Source organism: Bos mutus, chromosome 5 (assembly GCF_027580195.1).
Source record: "Bos mutus isolate GX-2022 chromosome 5, NWIPB_WYAK_1.1, whole genome shotgun sequence".
Classification (NCBI taxonomy): domain Eukaryota; kingdom Metazoa; phylum Chordata; class Mammalia; order Artiodactyla; family Bovidae; genus Bos; species Bos mutus.
Genome location: NC_091621.1, coordinates 4,557,715 through 4,577,994, shown reverse-complemented (window position 1 = coordinate 4,577,994; position 20,280 = coordinate 4,557,715). Strand labels below are relative to the sequence as shown.

Below are 20,280 nucleotides of genomic sequence, written 5' to 3'. Positions count from 1 at the left end.
ATTTCTGTCCGTCATTGTGCCATCTTTGCATGAAAAGTTCCCTTGGTATCTCTAATTTTCTTAAGGAGATCTCTAGTCTTCCCCATTCTGTTGTTTTCCTCTATTTCTCTATTTCTTTGTATTGAGGAAGGCTCTCTTATCTCTCTTTGCTATTCTGGGAACTCTGCATTCAAATGGGTATATCTTTCCTTTTCTCCTTTGCCGTTTACTTCTCTTTTCATAGCTGTTTGTAAGGCCTCCTCAGAGAACTATTTTGTCTTTTTGCATTTCTTTTTCTTGGGGATGGTCTTGGTCCCTGTTTCCTGTACAGTGTCATGAACCTCCACCTATAGTTTTTCAGGCACTCTATCAGATCTAATCCCTTGAATCTATTTGTCATTTCCATTGTGTAGTTGTAAGGGATTTGATTTAGGTCATACCTGAATAGTCTAGTGGTTTTCCCTACTTTCTTCAATTTAAGTCTGAATTTGGCAATAAACATTTCATGATCTGAGTCACAGTCAGCTCCCAGTCTTGTTTTTGCTGACTGTATAGAGCTTCTGCATCTTTGGCTGCAAAGAATATAATCAGTCTGATTTCAGTGTTGACCGTCTGGTGATATCTATGTGTAGAGTCTTCTCTTGTGTTGTTGGGAAGAGGGTGTTTGCTATGACCAGTGCGTTCTCCTGGCAAAACTCTGTTAGCCTTTGCCCTGTTCTATTTTTGGTCTTCACTGAAAGTGAACTGTTGGTGAACATGCATCTTCATTATAAACTGAAATTACATTGTAATTATGTGAAGAGAAAATGTTAAATACTTAGGAATTGGCTACATTTAGGGAGATACACTCAATGCTTTAAAGCTGTGTAATGTCTGGAAGAATAATTCAGCGAGATCCAGTATTCATATTATTGGAAGCATCATCATTGCTGGTCAGGTAACTCTATCATTGTTAAGCTGTTTGAGCAGGAGTTAAACAGTGGGTTGGAAGATCATTCATTTATTCCTCTTAAATAGATACTGACAGAAAATATTGGCTAGCTAAAAGTTACTAAAGTGAACTGGAGAAGTTCTTTTAAAAGATGAGAATATGTGATTAGCTAAGAAAGACAAACGTAACTCACATGAGACAAACAGGAAGTAGAAGTTTGAGATGGCTTGTTCTCTGTGTGCTGGATTAAAGCAAATATTAATTATTTGCAACTGACAAAAGGTTACAGAGGCACAGGTAGTCCAAAATGGTTGATGACTTGAACATATGAGTTCAGATCAGATGAGATCAGTCGCTCAGTTGTGTCCGACTCTTTGCGACCCCATGAATCGCAGCACGCCAGGCCTCCCTGTCCATCACCAACTCCCGGAGTTCACTCAGACTCACATCCATCGAGTCAGTGATGCCATCCAGCCATCTCATCCTCTGTCGTCCCCTTCTCCTGCCCCCAATCCCTCCCAGCATCAGAGTCTTTTCCAATGAGTCAACTCTTTGCATGAGGTGGCCAAAGTACTGGAGTTTCAGCTTTAGCAGTTAGGGCAACACAAATATTTTATGTTATTCTAAATAAAAATGTATTATCTTACATAATAGAACTTTTGACATGGCACTTCAGTAGATTGTTTAAAATATATGTTTTGTTTTGTTTTGTTTTAATGCCTCCCTTTTTAGTGACTCCTCTATTTATTCTGCTCATAAAGCCCTTTTGCTGCTACATTTGTCACAGATGTTTTACATTATCATTGCCAGGGGCTCTGAAAAATGGAGAAGAAATCAGTTACTACCTTTTTGGAAGGAGAGGATACACCAGGGGTAGCATCTTGGCTTGTTTTTAAAGCCAACTGGGCTCTTAACGCAGCCCTGACACTGTGCAGCCCTGGCAACTTTATCAGCTACTCTAGGGAAAAGTGACTTTCTGCTGCATCAGAAGGCGCCCCTGTATTCCTGTTTCTTCCTCAGGGAAGTGAAGAATCTTTAGCCTCTTTCCCAAGGGAATTGAAAAACCAAAATTTAATAAAGACAGCTAAGTTTAGGGAAAACTGAAGCGCCTGTCTATTCCTTGTTCCCCACCATCTGCTGACTTGCTTCAATCAATTACTCAGTTACTACTTCTTGCTTTGTTACTGCAGCTTGTGTTTTAAAGGTCTTAGTTTGTTTTACCCTCTGCTAGCCTTGTTTTTTTTTAAACCAGGAAGGTTCTAGATTTGATCTCCAGTCTTAACAGAGATGTTCCAGTCAGTTTCAGGGACTATTTTGTCAGGAATTAAAAAAACAATGACAAAATGTAAGCGGGACATACAGGTAAGTAGACAGAATACAGTGTGACGGGAGCACAGATGGAAGTACCCAGTTCTGCATATGTAAGGGATTAAAGAGCAGAGAGAAAGAAGCACGTTAGGAAAGGCTTCGAAGAGGAAGTGGTACCTGATCTAGGCTTTGAAGCATGGAAAAAAATTTTCCCAGGCAGGAAACTGGCAGCAGGAATTCCAGGATAAAGAATCAGGGATACCAGTCCTTTCTTATGACTAAATGGAAACCAGTGTTTTGGTATTTTTTTAATGCACTTATTCCTCTCACAAAATAATAAGAACCACATGATCTTTTCAAACTTTTTTTATGGAAAAATTTCAAAATATAAAAAGTATACAGAATTGTATTGTGAGCCCCCATGTTCCTGTCACCCAGCTTCAACATGAAAAACACTTTGCCAGGGACTTCCCTGGTGGTCCAGTGGCTACGACTCCATGCTCCCAGTGCAGGAGACCTGGGTTTAATCCCTCTTCAGGAAACTTGATCCTGCATGTCACAACAAAGATGGAAGATTCCGTGTACTGTAACTAAGACCCGGTGGAGCTCAATAAATAAACATTAAAAACAGAAAAACTTTGCTATTCTTGTTTCATCTAAAGCTCTGTCTCTGCCTCACCTATTACTTGGTTACGTTTTTTAAATTTATTTTAATTTGGGGGGAAAATTGCTTTACAGTGTTGTGTTGGTTCCTGCTGAGCAGCAACACAAATCAGTCATATGATTAGTTTTTAACATTTCACTTTTTAGGTAAAGTGTATATACACATAATATACAAGTCTTAATTGTATACTTTTTATAAGATACAGAATATTTCCATGACCCCTGAAAAGTCCCTCATGCCTCTTCTAATCAGTTTTCACCTCCGTTTTTCCCCACTTTTCCTATTTTTTTCACCATAGATTAGTTTTGCCTATTCTAGAACTTTAAATAAGGACTTATGCAGTGTATACTTCTTGTTTTGTCAGCTTCTTTTGTTGAACGTATTGACTTAGATTCATCAAGTGTTTCCCCGTTATGTTGTGTATCCATGTTCTTCATTCCTTTTAGTTGTGGAGTAGTGTTCCATTGTATGAATATACCACAGTTTGTTATCTTTTCCTGTTGATGGACATTTGGTTTGTTTCACTCTTTGGCTGTTATGAATAAAACTGCCATAAGCATTCCTGTCTAAGTCTCTGCCTAGACAGTTTGGCATTTCTCGTGGATAAATACCTAAGAATAGAATCGCTGGATCAAAATGCAGTTGTGTGGAATAGTACTCAGCCATTAGAAAGAACGAAATAATGCCATTTGCAGCAATATGGATGGACCTAGAGATTGTCATACTGACTGAAGTAAGTCAGACAGAGAAGGAGAAATATCGTATGGCATCCCTCTATGTGGAATCTAAAAAGGAATGAATGATACGCGTGAACTTACAAAACAAAGACTCACAGACTCAGAGAACAAACTTACAGTTGCTGATGGGGAGAAGGATCGGGTAAGAGATAGTTAGGGAGTTTGGGACTGACATGTACATGTACATGTACATATCCATTTGAAATGGATAACCAGCAAGGTCCTACTGTATAATATGTGGAACTCTGCTTAATATTACGTGGCAGTCTGATTGGGAGGGGAGTTTGGGGGAGAATGGCTACGTGTATATGTATGGCTGAGTCCGTTTACTCCTCACCTAAAACTATCACAACAGTGTTAATTGGCTAAACCCCAACCCAAAATAAAAAATTAAAAAAATAATCAGTTGTGTATGTAACTTTTATCAAGTCAGAACTGCCAGATGTGACGGTACCATTTTGCAGTCCCCCCAGCCATGCCTGAGAGTTCTGGTTGCTTCATGTCCTCACCAGCATTCAGTGTTGTTAGTCTTTGTAACTTTAGCTGTTCCAGTTTGTTTTGGTGGTATTTCATTGCGATTTTAATCATGCATTTTCCAGATGACTAATAAGGTTGACTAATTTTTGTGTGCTTACTGTCTTCCTTTATAGTTGAAATCATGTAAATCTTCTGACTGTTTCAACACTGTTTTCAGCTATTCTAGGTCTTCTGCTTTTCCATAGAAATTTTGAAATCCAATCAATTTATGTTTTTTAACAAACCCGTCAGGAGTATAATTAACAATAAAAATCATCTTTAATTGTTTAATTAACAATAAAACATCTTTTGGTCAATCTGGAGAGAATTTTAATAGCAAGCCATCTTTAACTATATTAAATGTTCTAGTCAATGAAAATGGCATAACCCTCAGTTTATTTAGCTTTTGTCTTCTCACAGCAATGCTTTGTAGATTTCAGGGTAGAAGTCATACATGGTGTGATTCCTTTTTGAGGAGAGAAAGTACTCTCCCTTCCCCCAAAATAATACTCACCCAAAGTGTTAACTGTCGACAGGATTCTCTTTGGGTGGAGGATTGATGGCCAAACTACTTATCTCCTTTGTATTTTCTAAACTTCCTGTAATTGTCCTGTATCAATTTTATAGTAAAAAAACGAATTATAAAAAGGGAACTATTTTGTCATTGCTGCTGCTACTGCTAAGTCGCTTCAGTCGTGTCCGACTCTGTGTGACCCCAGAGACGGCAGCCCACCAGGCTCCCCCGTCCCTGGGATTCTCCAGGCAAGAACACTGGAGTGGGTTGCCATTTCCTTCTCCAGTGCATGAAAGTGAAAAGTGAAAGTGAAGTTGCTCAGTCGTGTCCGACTCCTAGGGACCCCATGGACTACAGCCCACCAGTCTCCTCCATCCATGGGACTCTCTAGGCAAGAGTACTGGAGTGGGGTGCCATTGCCTTGGTTTATGACAAATTTTTGTTTTTTTTAAACTAGGACCAATTCAGTTTTCTTTATAAAGGTCCTTGTCTTTTTTGCTTATAGTGTTATGTATGGGTAGCTACTTAATAAATTCTCTCTGATGTCATTCAAACATTATTGTAATATATTCTGTTTTTTAATAGGCATTAAAATATATAGGGAACAAAGTCAGAAGGCAAAGGATGTGGGGAGGTGGCCCAAAGAAAACCAAAATAGAAGAAGCAAGAGAGCTCCTGGCTTCTACCATTCTGACCCACGTACCAGTGAGTAAACCCTTTGCAATTGTGAATACTGATCACTGTGGTATCCATGAACTTCTGTTTGAGTACAAGTTTACATTAATTAAAGTCTAGTTCCATAAGAAAAGAGAGAAGCCTAAAGAGGACTCTCTGATGGACTGCCAGGAAATAATCTTCCATTATCAACAGTTTATTTATACTTAGAGAATGTTGCTATATTATGTCATCATCTGATCATGTTTATTGTCTTGATTCTTCTTTCAATCCAAAATTTTAGTTTTTTCTTTGATATTCAAATATATATTAGCAATGCTGCTAGATTTCATCTCTGAAGGTCAGAGATGGTGTTTTAGATATTTTTAAATAAGTTAAAAACAAGCTTACAGTGCCTTGCCTATATGTGTAACTTTTTGAAAAATTGTGGTAAAACATACAAAAAAATAAAATTTACTCTTTTTATGTGTATGTTTCTGTGGGATTATGTACATTCTCACTGTTATGTTACCATCACTGCCATAGATACTTATTAAAATATTAGATGGGCTTATCTTTTAGACCTTGAGCTCACATTGTCCAATCTCCTTCACTTAGAAGGCAGATGCTCAGGTCCAGAAAAGCTGGATGATTTTTCTTGTCACCCAGCTGGTTAGTGGTCAGAGAGAGAGAGCTAGAATCCCATCTTCTGACTCTTGAACCAATGCTTAATATTTATTTTTATTAACTTACTATTAAACAGAGTTCAGCCATATTGGCAAGTCATTCTTCCCCTACTCTCACTTAATACATATGTACTCTTTCTAAGTTATAAAATTGTTAGTCAGACTTATCTGGTAGTCTGGTTTATGTTGACTTTTAGCATGTGTATTATTCACAAATGATCTAATTTAAGAATTGCACACTCTACCTTCAGGGGCTGATGATGAATAATGAAAAGCTGAGGGAACAGTAGAAGTGAACAGTGACCACCTAAACACATGAAGATACAGCTTTCTTAGTTTGAAACACCTTGTTAGCCAAATAATGTGGGTCTATGATTTTGCCCTTTTGCTGCAATCTGTGTGTGCCCTTGATCTGATTCAGAGAATTAGGAAAGTAAAACAAATTTTATAATATGAATTCTTTATAAACAAGCCTATAAAATATTCCTTAGAACTGACAGAAACTTAGACTACTCTCAGTATTCATTGTTTGGAATGTAGAGAAAGAATTTACCTACTTATCTAAGATTTTTGTCTCTCCAAATAAACCAGTGCAATGATTTCGCCAGTTTTGATTTAACTTACTGATTGGGCCAGATTCATTTATGTAGATTTCAGTTGTACAAGAGAAAATTGAAAAGAATATTTGCAGCAATTTACTTATCAATCTGTTCATTTATTCCATAGATGCTTGCTGAGTTCTGACAGTGTTTTAGTACCATTCCTGTTATTTATCGCTGCACAGCAAATATTTCCAAAACTTAGTAGCTTGAGATAACTGTTCATTGCTCTCTCTCAGGATTCTCAGGTCTGAAGGGGCTCAGTGATGGGGAAGGAGGTTCTTTTTTTTTTTAATACTTATTTAGCGGCATCAGGTCTTAGTTGTGGCACATAGCTCTAGAGCACATGGGCCTAGTCGTTGGAGCTCACAGGCTCAACTGCATCATGTCATATGGGATCTTAGTTCTCCAACCAGAGACAGAACCTGTGTCCCCTGCATTAGAAGGAGGATTCTTAACCGCTGGACCACCAGGGAGGTCCCAGGAAGGAGGTTCTTGACATGAGTCTTATGAAGTTGCAGACAGATAGCAGCTGAGGGTGGAGTCACCCAAAGGCTTGACTGGGCTGAACATCAAAGATGTGTCGTCAGTCACATCTCTGACTCCTCACTGCCTTTCCAAGTGGCCCTTTTCTCCCCAGCAGAGTATCCTAGACTTCTTATTTGGTGCTTCAGGACTCTTAAAAGGAAAGAAGTGGAAGCTGCTAGTTTACAAGCCAACCCAAAGATGGTGATTAACTCCACCTCTTCATGAAGGAATGGCGTGAAACATATAGGGAGGGAAGGAGTTGATGGTGGTCATCTTTGAAGAAAAACTGCCACAAGTACTGAGTACAAAGATGGAAAGTCATCATCTCAGCTTTTAGAAAGTTTATAGACTGGTTGAATTTTTTGGATAAGGAGAATCGTAACAATTCATTTTTTTCTTAGTTAAATATTATAGCATTGGTTATTTTCTTGAGGCACCTTAAATTTTAATGTGTAGAGTCTTAAACATTTTTCTCTAATTTCTGAATTACAGGTTAAAGAATTCAATTTCCGAGCCAAATGTATCTATACTGCAGTGATGGTGAGAAGAGTAATTCTGGCCCAAGGAGATAATAAAGTTGATGACAGAGATTATTATGGTAACAAGAGGTTGGAGTTGGCAGGACAGGTGATTTAACTATTTTATGTCAAATCTTATTTTCCTCAATAAAAGTTAATTTACTATTCATTTTAGATAGGAGGAAGAAACAGTTGAATGGAATATAGGTTTGTATATTGGAATATAAACATTCATACGTGACTTACTATCTCTTAGACTTAAGAATTTCTTGAACTATGAAAACTCTTAGCTCTTTAAATATGTTAGTAGTGTTACCTATATTGTATCTTTTTTGAGATGTTTATTTACTCTCGTGTTTAATGTAGAAAGTGATGTATGATATTAAGTAGTATCATTTATTCAGTTAACAGATGTCTATTAAACTTCTCCCATGTGCCAGGCATAGTTATACAAGCTGGGTATAGAGGAAAAATAAGACAGACAAAGGTCCCTTTTCTATCTTGGGGCTTAAAAGAAGTGCCTTGATGTGGTGGTCTCTGTTAGTGTCCTACTTAGAGTTTACTAAATTCTTCAGACTGTAAATTTATGTCTAACTAACTTTGAGACATTTTTGGAACCTATTTCTTCAAATATCTTTTTTATATTATTCTCTCTTGTCCTTCTAACTCCAATTTATCTTGTTTGACCCTTTGATAGTGAGGCTCTGTTAATTTTTTTTTCCCCCCAGTTTAGCGCTCTTCTTCAGGTTGGATAATTTCTATTGATCTATTTTCAAGTTCCCTAATTTTTCTTATGTTGTCTGTAACATGCTTACTACACTGATCCAATTAATTTTTTACTTAAGATGTTGTGTTTTCAGTTCTAGAAATTTCATTCTGGTACTTTTAGCTTCTGTTTCTCTACTGAGATTTCTTATTTGTTTATTCATCACAACCATGTTTTCATTTACATCCTTGAACCTTAACAGCTGTTTTAGAATCCTGGTCTCATTCCAACAACTCAGTCATCTTAGAATCAATCTCTTGATTAAATCAGTCAGTTAATTAAATATCTCTTTGAAAAAGTGATATATATTTTAAGCTGAGCCCTCAGACATTCCAGCTGAGACTTGAGAGGAGAATCCAGTCTCACACAATCTCTGGAACTGCATTCTGTTAAGAGACCTGCACGAGCAACATATGTCTTCAGGCAGTGGCCTTATTGGAGGAACTGGAAGAGGACCAGTGTTTCTGGAGTGTGAGGTGTGGGGGTGGTGAGAGAGGACATTGGAGAACTAGCACCATACGCCATGGGAAGGGGTTTGGATTTAATTGCTCCTGCAGTAGAGAATCACAAGAGAGTTATAATCAGGGAAGTGACACCATCAATTTCAGTTTAAAAGATCTTATTTGGAGATGAACCTGTCAAGAAAGTCCGGTTAGGAGACTGTGGCAGTATTCCAGATGAGTGATGGTGGCTGGGATCATAACAGCAGGTATTAATTACCACGTCTAAAATGTAAAAAACTGGAATTATAATTGTATCAGTTTTTTCTGAGAAAAAAATTAACACCTGGCATACTTGGGAAGTTGTTTGGTCAATGGCTAAGGCTAACAGGTGGGCTCTTGGCCACCTTCAGATTGACCGCAGTTTAGGGGGTTGATTGTGTGTATCCCTGCTGCCAACAATCCCAAATTTTTACAGATCTTTATAATTGGAAAAGAAATCTTGATGTTCAACTAGTCCTTTAAAAAAAATGTTGGTTGTTTGGAGGACTAAGGAATGGAGTTGAGAGGGGAGAGGAAAAGACTACCCTGTTGCTTAAAAAATTAGAATTAAAAAGAGGGTTCCCATGTGCAAGAAAACATTGCTTTATAAACAGTGTAAGAACATAAAAGGCATTGTGTTGGCAAAAATGTGTAAAAACAATAGCTGCTAATTTCACACCCCATGGGATGAGGGAGTATGAATGTGCTTCAGCTTTAGATAACAGAGCTGTATCCACTGGCCAGGCAGGTTCACAGAGCCTTCCCTCAGTCTCACTGCCACCAGAGGGCTGGCCGGCTGGCCGCCAATAGAGGTGTTAGCAAAACCTACCGGTTTCAGGCTTAATCTTTGCACCTACCTTTTCTCTTTCGGTAATGTGTTCATTATTTGCCGAGCATTACTCTATTCTTTGTCTGCAGATTTTTTTGTTTCTAATGCAGCTTGCTTTGTATGGGTGAGATATGGAATGGCACCAAAATCCGGCACCCTGGAAAGCCAGGGATTTCCACCCGGTGACAAAAGAATGCCGTCTTGACTTCAGAGATTGCCTAATCCCAGCTGTTCTGATAATGTAATTAAGGCTGCCTAATGTCTTTAATTTTGCAACCAGTTTGTGTGAAAAGGAGAATTTGGCACTCTGAAGGCTTAAACACTAAATAGCAATCTCAAGACGCCTAATTAGAATTCTCTGACATTAAGCTAATTGGTGAAACTGTATTTCAGCAGCTTAACTTCTTTATTAATTTTTTTTTTTAGCATTTTCATTGAAAATCAATTGATGAGCTGTCAGCATTTTTTCTTAAATATAATTTGCTCTTTAGTGCTCCTGTCTTAGGCAGGCTGAAAGGCCTCATGCCAACAGTGAGAGGTATTGAATATTATAATATCACCAGCATTCCATCCCTTTTCATCATTTTACTCTTGACCTAAATAGTGTGGCTTATTGTGGGAATAGGCCTTGTAGCTTCTTACTGCTCTGTGAACTGGAGCACATTATTTCTCTTATGAAGAAATTTGAAGGGTGGAGAAATTTATTAATGAGGCCGTAGTTTTGTTGAGTGTGCTCTTACTCTTTACTTGTTTAGTACTGGAGCATTTCCTTGTACTTGAATCAGGGGGCTACAACAAATTCATCTAGGATCCCCAAAAAAACTTTGTTGCAATTTGAGACACAAAAGTCTTAAGTGTAAGGGACTAATTAAAACAGAGCTGAGCTTTTGTGGTTAAAGGTTAAGGGCATTTGCTTCTGTTCAGGATACTTATTCAAGTCCCTTTGCCAGTTTCCACAGGAAGTTGCTGAAATGGGCTTGTCCATCCCTCTCTTCCCCTGCACCTGCTTCCATTCCCATATTCTTTTTCATGAAGGAAACTGCTGGGTCTGAGTGGAAGAAAAGATTAAGCTCTCAGAGGAGGAAGTTTTCTTTTTAGAACACTTCTGACATGGTAAATCAAGGACCCTGGCTTTCCCATCTGCAAAGTTGATTTTGTAGAAAAGTGGAAGGATGTGTCTTTTATCTTAAGGGAGAAGAGTATAAACTCACGTTCTACCTAGGAAATGCTTTCTTCCACAGTGGCTGGAAGAGACGACTCATTGGCTTTCATGTCTTCTAAATTATGAATCAAAAAACTACCTGTGGGTTGTAAACATTCAAGAATATAGTGTGGAATTTGGAAAATCTTTAGCTTATAAGATTTTCCTGAACTTCAGAATTCCTGAATTATGTAAGGAGTGCATATATAATGTCCTCCGATACTACATTATTGTGCTAGGTAGCTTAAATTACATATATATCCAACTGTTTTATTCCTCTATAAAGGAATAAAAAACAAATGTAATTGATTTTTCAGGGGAATTTAAGTAGTTGTAATTTTATATTTGATTATTGAAGAAGTATGCCTATTATTTTTTGGTCATAAGCCACTTACTTAGTTTTGTGAACTGTCTATAAGTGGTGTTCTGGTTTTGTCTGTTGCTGCATTGTATGGTATCTATCTCAAAACTTAAGACAACCACCACTGTCTTAAGTGGCTTAAGACAGCCACCATTTTGTTATATCTCACGATTTTGTGGGTCAGGAATTCAGGCAAGATCCAGCTGTGTAACTCTTCTGTATCACATGGAGCTCAGTTGGTAGTGTTGTGCTGGAGGTGCCGGGATGCCTGGAAGGCTGGGCTCAGCTCCGTCTTGACCATGGCAGCACTGTGACATCAGAGTGGCTCAGGACTCAAGTGGTTTCCCATGCACAGGAGAATCTGCGTGACCTTAATGAGTTCGTCTTAAAAGTCACATCTTCACTAACTTTATTGGAGAAAAAGCAGTCACAGCCCTTGCCTGAATTGGGGCAGTAGGAGACATAGCAAGCAGAGATTTGGGCAAAATTTATCTACATTATCTTGAGATTTTCTCCCAAGATTAAGTGGGTAGTGGATTTGAGGATGTAAATTTTATTTGTGGTTATCTCCTTTCTGTGACTTTCCCCTCACTTTCCAGCTACTGTGGTGGCTGGTATCTTCTCCCTCTGATCCTTCTATCCAGTAAGACTGTGGGTCTTTCTCTGAGTTTTAGCTTCTAATGTCACCTGGACCCTTTTTGCTAATGTCTTCTACCCTTAGTTGAAAAGCCTTCAAAATGGAAATGCACTTTTGATAACTGTCAAGTTTCCTCCAGTTTCTGTCTGCATTTACTCTGCAGTGCTGTCAAATAGTTTTAATATTTTGTCCAGAGTTTATAATTTTTATCAACAAATGAGTCTCATAGGAGCTACTCCCATCAATTCTGAAACAGAACCATTCTAGTCTATTTTCATGACTTTCCGTTCCCCATCCCACTGATTTGTTTTCCATGGTTAACATGGTTTAATGTCATTTATTTTCTAATTTTTAACATAAACAGTAAAAGTAAAAATGTCACATATATGTAAGTTATGAAGGTGACAAATTAAATCACCTCGAATCCACTATCAGTTTAAGTAATTCTTAATAATTGACCACTAATTGCCATTTCATTTACTTATATATTTCTTCCGTACTCTGTCCTTTTCTTTCTCCTACTACCCTGAATTTGTGTACTTATTGTTTTCTTTTTTATTGTATCATTTATTTAAAAATTTTAAAATATTTATTACAGTGTGTTTTGCTTTTTTTTATTGCAGTATAGTTTATTTAGTCTTGTGTTTAAGATGTACAGCAAAGTGATTCAGTTATATATGTGTGTGTGTGTGAGAGTATACTATATTTATATTCCTTCTCAGATTATTTTTCCATTTTAGGTTATTACAAGATACTGCATGTAATTCCCTGTGCTATACAGCAGGTCCTTGTTGTTTATCTGTTTTATATATTGAGTCTGTATCTGTTCATCGTAGCTCCTAATTTATCCTCTCCCCACCCTTTCCTTTTTGGTAACCTTAAGTTTGTTTTCTGCATCTGTGACTGTATTTCTATTTTGTAAACAGGTTCATTTGTACCATTATTTTAGATTCCACGTGTATCATACTGAGTGAAGTAAGTCGGACAGAGAAAACAACTATCGTATGATATCACTTATGTGTAGAATGTTTTAATTTCATTCTTTTACATGCACCTGTCCTGTTTTCCCAACACAACGTATTGAAAAGACTGTTTTTTCTCCACTGTGTGTTCTTAAATATGTTTGGCTGCACTGCGTGACATGTGGGATCTTAGTGCACCCACCAGGGATCAAACCCACACCCCTTGCACTGGAAGTCTGGAAGCATAACCACTGGACTGCCAGGGAAGTTCCCCTATTGTGTATTCTTGCTTCCTTTGTCATAAATTAATTGGCCATAAGCGTGTGGGTTTATTTCTGGGCTTTCTGTTCTATTCCAATGATCTCTGTTTTTTATGCTAGTGCCATACTGTTTTGATTATTGTAGCTTTGTAGTATAGTCTGAATTCAGGGCGTCTGATCCCTTCAGCTGTGTTCTTTCTCAACATTGTTTTTTATTAAAACAGTTCAAAAGTTTCTCTCTTTAAATGTGATGATTTAGTTGCTAAGTTGTGTCTGACTGTTGTGACCCCATGGACTGTAGCCTGCCAGGTTCCTCTGTCCGTGGGATTCTCCAGGCAAGAATACTAGAGTAGGTTGCCATTTCCTTCTCATTGGGATCTTCCTGACCCAGGAATTGAACCCAGGTCTCTTCCATTGCAGGCAGCTTCTTTACTGACTGAGCTACAATGGAAGCCCCATATTTTTTAAATAAAGATTTCTTTAAAATTTTTATTTTTGGCTGCACTGGGTCTCTCTGCTGCACACAGTCTTTCTCTAGTTGTGGTGAGTAGGGCTGCTCTCCACTTGCAGTGCATGGGCTTCTCATCATGGTGGTTTCTCTTGTGGAGTATGGAGTCTAGATATGAGGGCTTGGTTGCTCCTCAGCATGTGGGATCTTCTGGACCAGGGATTGAGCCCATGCCCCCTGCATTCTCAGGTGAATTCTTAACCACTGGACCACCAGGGAAGTTCCCTTAGGATTGTTTTGGCTATTTGGGATCTTGTTTCCATACAAGTTTTAAAATTACTGGTTCTGGGTCTCTGAAAATTGCCATTCGTAATTTGGTAGGGATTGCACTGCATCTATAGTTTGCCTTGGGTAGTATGGTTGTTAACAGTATTGATTCTTCCAGTCTAAGAGCTCAGTATTATTTTTGTATGTTTGAGTTTTATAAGAATAGATTCATATCATATACATTCTTTTGCAACTTTTTTCTTCACTTAACATTGCTTTAAAGATTCATCTATATTGTTTCATGTCACTGCATTTCACCTTCACATTCAATGTGTAAAGGTATGATACAAATGATAAATAACCCTTTATCCATCCTACTTATCAAGGCTATTGTATGACTTTTCTTTTTTTAAAAAATTAACCTTCTTATTCATATTTTCTCTATGAAAGAGTTTCTGCAAATAGGATTGTCCAGTCATGGAATCGAGTTAAACCTTCAGCTTAACTGAAGAGTGTCAAACTAGTTTCCCAAGTATTTGTACATTGCATTGTATGTAAGACCTGATGGTCTCTATCCCGTGACTTAGTGTGAAAGTTGAAAAATTTTAGTTTTGTCTAGTGGGTGCAATGGAGAAGGCAATGGCACCCCACTCCAGTACTCTTGCCTGGAAAATCCCATGGACGGAGGAGCCTGGTGGGCTGCAGTCCATGGGGTTGCTAAGAGTTGGACACAACTGAGCAACTTCACTTTCACTTTTCACTTTCATGCATTGGAGAAGGAAATGGCAACCCACTCCAGTGTTCTTGCCTGGAGAATCCCAGGGACGGGGGAGCCTGGTGGGCTGCCGTCTCTGGGGTCGCACAGAGTCGGACATGACTGAAGCGACTTAGCAGTAGCAGCAGCAGTGGATGCAAAGTGCTATCTCCTTGTGGGCTTAATTTGCATTTCCTTCATTGCTAATGAAGTTGAGTCTTTATGTTTCATGTACTTATTGATCATTTCTACTTTTTTCTTAAATATCTTTTGGGTTGTTTGTATTTTCCTTAATTTTAAGATTATATGGGTGTACTTTGGATCCAGTTTTTTATGAGTTACATGTGTTGCTGGTATCTTCTTCCAGTTTGTATTTTTTTTTACTATTATGGGATCTTTTAATTATAGAAGTTTGTAATTTTAATTGCATTCAATTTTGTCAGTCCTTTCTTCTTTTCAGTTGTACTTCTTATACTTCAAACTTATGCCTTTGTTATTTGTTCTTTAGTCTATCTGGAATGGATTTTTGTGTGTAGAGTGAAGTAAGGAAAGGAGTTTCATTTGTTTTTTTTTGTTTTGTTTTGTTTTTTAATTTTTTTTTATTTTTAAATTTTATTTTATTTTTAAACTTTACAATATTGTATTGGTTCTGCCATATATCAAAATGAATCCGCTGCAGGCATACATGTGTTCCCCATCCTGAACCCTCCTTCCTGTTCCCTTCCCATACCATCCCTCTGGGTCGTCCCAGTGCACCAGCCCCAAGCATCCATGAAATGAATAACTGATTTCCCTAGCATCATTTATTTGTAGTCTTTCATTTCCTTACAGATCTAAAATGCTAAATGCTAAAATAAAATGTCTTTACCATATAACGAATTTTAATATACGTGTTGTTATATTTCTGGACTTTTTGTTCTGTTGATTGGTAAGTTTATCTATACATTAATCAGTTCACTTGCCTTCTTTTTCAGGATTGTCTGTCTGCTCTAGAGTCTTAGCTTTTCCATATTAATTTTAGAGTTAGCCTCCATTTTCATTAAAAACCTAGGGATTTTGATTAGTTGCACTGGAATTGTAAATCAATTTGGGGAAAACTAGTAATCTTAAAATAGTCTTCTCATCCATGAATATTTTCTTCGTTTAGGTTTTCTTTGATGTCTTTCAATAAAGATTTGTAATTTTCTCCATGAAAGCTTTGCACCTCTTTTGTTAGACTTACTCCTTAGTATGTTAGGGGTTTATTTTGGTAGATATTTGTAATATAAATATTAATAAGAAAAACCTCAAACCTATATAAAAATTAGCTTCCATGTTTTAATCACACATCTTTGGCTATCATCAATAGAAGTTAATCTCGTTTTATCTATGTCCTCTTCAACTCTTTTCCTACTCCCCCCATTCCACAAATTCAGTTGTTTAAACAAATCCAAACCATCAAATCATTTTAGCATTTCAAATAATCAAATCACATTGTGTAAGTACTTAAAAATGTGTCTCTAAAAGATATAATTTTTAAAAATCATAACATCATTTTCACACATAAAATTTTTAAAGAATAAATTGCTTAATGTCATTAAGCATCAATATCATCACTCATCAAATTTGAATATTATATATTCAGATTTCCCTGATTTCTTTATATTGTTGTTTAAAGTAGGATTATTCAAATAGAATCCAAACATGTTTCACATACTGCATTCAGTTGATGTCTCTTAAATTCCTTTTTTTCAGTATGTATTCTGTGTGTGTCTGTCTGTCTTTGAAAAAACGACCTTTTTTGGTTTTGCTTCTATGCCTCTCTCAGTGTGAGTTACCTTTGCCTGGGATCCTCGGCAGAAGGGTTTCCTGCCTTTTCTCCAGTGACTTAAGGGTTTCTTCTCATGTAAGAGGAAGTCCAGGGAAGTAGATAGAGTTTTGTTGCTTGTTGCAACAAAGGGGTCGTTCTCAGGTCTTCTTTCTCTTTCCAGTCTTTCCTGAGCATTCGTGGAATGAACTTGCAAGTATGGATCCTGTCGTGTCTGGAGCGAGGAAGAATTCTAAGCTTTCGGGATAACTCACGTTTGGCATTGTAGCAGTCCTGAACATTTTAGCTGATGTCCTCTTTTACGGCACACTCCTGCTCTGTCACGTGTCCCATCTCTCCTTAGAGAGGCTTGACGCCTTTGCAGTTTAGTCCCCCTGGTTGCCTTACAACTTACCTCTTGGTTAGAGTCAAGAAGTTTTATGATTTTGTAGATTCATCTTTTTTAAAAAAGGTTATCAGGGTGGGAAGGATGTTGTCTTGTGGCTTTCTGCATTCTAGGTGGAAGCAGAACTTGTAAAATCTTTCTTAAGCTTTCCCCTTCCCCTCCAAGGTGTAATCTCCAACCTGATTTTTATGGTGTTTGTGTCTTTCCTTTTCATTTTGCCTGCTAGTTATCCTTCCTAAACAATATAGCTGATTATTGTGCTGGGTTTTGAACCCTATATAGAGTCACATTATATATATTCTTTTGGATCTGGCTTCTTTCACTCGATATTATATTTTTAAGATTTAGCTGTAAAAAAAAAAAAAAAAAAAGATTTAGCCTTGATTTTGTGGCCAGTAATTTTTTTGTCCATTTTCAATGCCCTGTAGTATTCTGTTATATGAATATACTACAATTTGTCTGACTAAATAGTGTTTTTATGGTATCCAGTTTTTAACTGACACAAATAGTGCTGCTTTGAACATCTTGTATATGTACTGTGATGCACATAAAGACATTTCTGTAGGGTAGTGATTCTCAGGGGTACCCTTCCCCCACCAGCAACAGTGGCATTCCTAGAACTTGTTAGAAATGAAAATTCTTGGATTCTACCATAGACTTATGGAAGCAGATACCAGAGGGGTGTGGCCAGCAATTTGTGTTTTAATAATCCCTCAATGTGATTACATGCAGGTTAAAGTTTGAGAACCATGGCTATAGAGGATGTCCTTATGAGAGGAACTTTGGGGCCTAGGGATGGGCAGAAACTACAAACTGGTTGTTAGTAGTTACACCAGTTCCATTTTTACCAGTGATGCAGGAAGGTTCAAATGGCACCCATCCTTGGTGCTGGCAGAATTTTTAATATTAATTCTTCTCCCCTGATCTTTTATGGGTTTTAATAGTCTTTATTTGTGAAGTTAAAAATTAGGTCAGTGGAAACTTAGTCTGGGAGTGGCTGGTCTAATGTCTTTGAATGCAGGGATTATGTCATCATCTTCGCTTGTATTTTCAACACCAAGCATAGTGATAAGTACATATATAAGTACATTTAAAATGTGTTTTCCCCAGTTTTAAGCAGTTTTTCCATCAGTTTTTTTAAACAAAGTTTAATAAAGACCTAAAATTTAGTAAATAAGCTAGTGATGCATTTTGAAAGTTTACCATATACTTTTTTTTTTCTTTAGCTTTTATCTCTTCTTTTTGAAGATTTGTTCAAAAAATTTAATTCTGAAATGAAGAAGATTGCAGATCAGGTGATTCCTAAACAAAGAGCAGCCCAGTTTGATGTCGTGAAACACATGCGTCAGGACCAGATTACCAATGGCATGGTGAATGCCATTTCAACTGTAAGTCTTTGATCCCTCGGGCAGAGTTTTGTAACTTATTTGTACATCTGTTCAGTGGGAAATTTAAAGTATTTTGAGAATCTAGGTGGGGAAAAAAAAATTTATAATATACATGTATATTTATTTGAGGATGCTACAAGTCACAAATTTTCTTCTTTGAAATATCTGCAGTTGAAATCAGTAGAAATTTTGCTGCTATATGACTGTATTGCCAAATTATAGTTCCTGTTACAATTTACTGAGGCAATAAGGAAATAGATACACTCTTCCATAAAGGAAAAAATCTTTCAGTTTAACCATTAATAACCATTCTTTCAATGGATACTTTACCCCATTTTTTCTGTAATAAAGCTGACATATTGCAAGTAGGTTTACTAATGACAACTTTTGTCCGAAACATTGTAAAACGTTTCATTGCACTGTGGGTTCATAGTCCTCAAAGGGCTCTCAGCTGTTCTCATGTGAGCAGTGAATTCAGGCCTCAGCAGCTGCTGTGTATTCAGGGCCTCTGGCTGTTCATCAGGGGTTATCAGATAGGTTTTTGCTCCCTTTCTTAAAGCGTAACATCTATAGGTCTATCTGATAAAGTCTGGTTCACGTTTTGTATGCCAGACATAAAATTAGTTTTATGGATGGGATTTGGTCCCAACAAAAGAAGAGTATATCAGCAGCTGACTTGCCGCCCTGTCTGACTTGAGAAATGTGCAGCAGGTCTGTGTGAGCAGCCCCCACTGTGACAGCTCCATCCAGACTGGAGGCGGCCTGGCCTCTGTGCCTCTCTGGGCCCGTCACAGTCATGAGGCCCAAACTTGTCTGGAAGTAGATTCCTGGATATTTGAAAAGAAGCCTCCAAAGAGCACTCAAACACACTTTGTTAGAGTGACTTTTCCTTGCTTTCTGACGCTTTATTTTCAGGTCAGAATAGCTGTTTTGAGTAGTTGTATTGCCCCCCAATGACACCTTATTAACTCTGGGAGCAGACTGCTTATTAGGAGAATCAGTAGTGGGCCTTGTTGTGGGTGAACACCAATCTGTAGGCAACTGGAAAAAGATGGGTTCCATTGTTGAGACTTCACCTTCCAGGACAGAGGGTCTGAGTTCAACTCCTGGTCAGGGACCTAAGATCCCACATGTCTAGTAGCCAAAAAACAAAAAATATAGAACAGAAGCAATATTGTAACAAATTCAATAAAGCCTTAAAGGTGGTCCACATAAAAAAATCTTAAAAATTGTGAGTGTTGTCATATGTAGAATATTTTCAACAAATAAATTTTCTCAGAGGAGCAGTTTTAGCCCTTTGTTTCTCCTCTCTCCCTTTTTAAAAAAAAGAATATTGGAACAAATTATCTTGCTGAATGTCTTGACTTCATCCCCATCTACTTCTTATTTGCCAGCAGCTGCTTAGTTCTCTGCTGAACGTTTGTGTATCTTCCTTGCTCTTCTTGGTCATAAGTCAGTTCACTAGGTTCATTCTCATTCAAAGCATACAAGGAGTTAACTGAGCAGTATGAGGAGTTAACTTGTGAGATAAACGTGTTTGCTCTGTTTCTCTGCTTTGTAATGCATTGTTTCTTCCTAGGTTTTAGCTTTTTTCCACTCTATCAAAACTCAAGTTTTTGAAGTGATAGATCTTCACTGTAATAGTGATTAAACTTTAGTTTGTGAGGAGCTCCTCTGAAGTCACATATTTAAATTCAGACAGATGAATTTTTCTACTGGGAAGGATTTTAATCTGGTATCTGGGAATCCGCCCCTGAAATTGAATTAAAAATTTGTATTTGTGGTCCTGTGTGCATTTTTCTCAAGAGAACAGTCATAGCTTTCATTAGATTATCAAAAGGAAAACGAAGAACCACTATTTAGCAGGTTTAAGTTTTTTCCCTTTTGAATCAGAAATATTGAATCAATCATTTTTTGACATTTTATTTTCTACTTTGTTTTTTCTTTGCATACTGTTTTCTGTTAATTCATGTTACCATGAGTTGAAAATTTGATTCCTAACCTTGATCTTTAAATTATCCTTGAGAATATTTAATGTGTACAATTAATGCTTCTGTAAAATAATATATTTAATGTATTTCAGTACTTCTAATGCATTT

The 20,280-nt window shown here is 37.4% G+C and overlaps 1 protein-coding gene across 2 annotated transcripts in view; it reads left to right on the top strand.

Moving 5' to 3' along the window:
• Window positions 1–20,280, top strand: part of POLR3B (RNA polymerase III subunit B) — a 123,782-nt gene that overhangs the window by 29,660 nt on the left and 73,842 nt on the right. For both annotated transcript variants that reach the window (XM_005893684.3, XM_070370221.1), the window contains 3 exons: window positions 5,235–5,354; window positions 7,609–7,743; window positions 18,020–18,181. In XM_005893684.3, coding sequence (XP_005893746.2) covers window positions 5,235–5,354; window positions 7,609–7,743; window positions 18,020–18,181 — 417 coding nt within the window. The remainder of the gene's footprint in view (window positions 1–5,234; window positions 5,355–7,608; window positions 7,744–18,019; window positions 18,182–20,280) is intronic.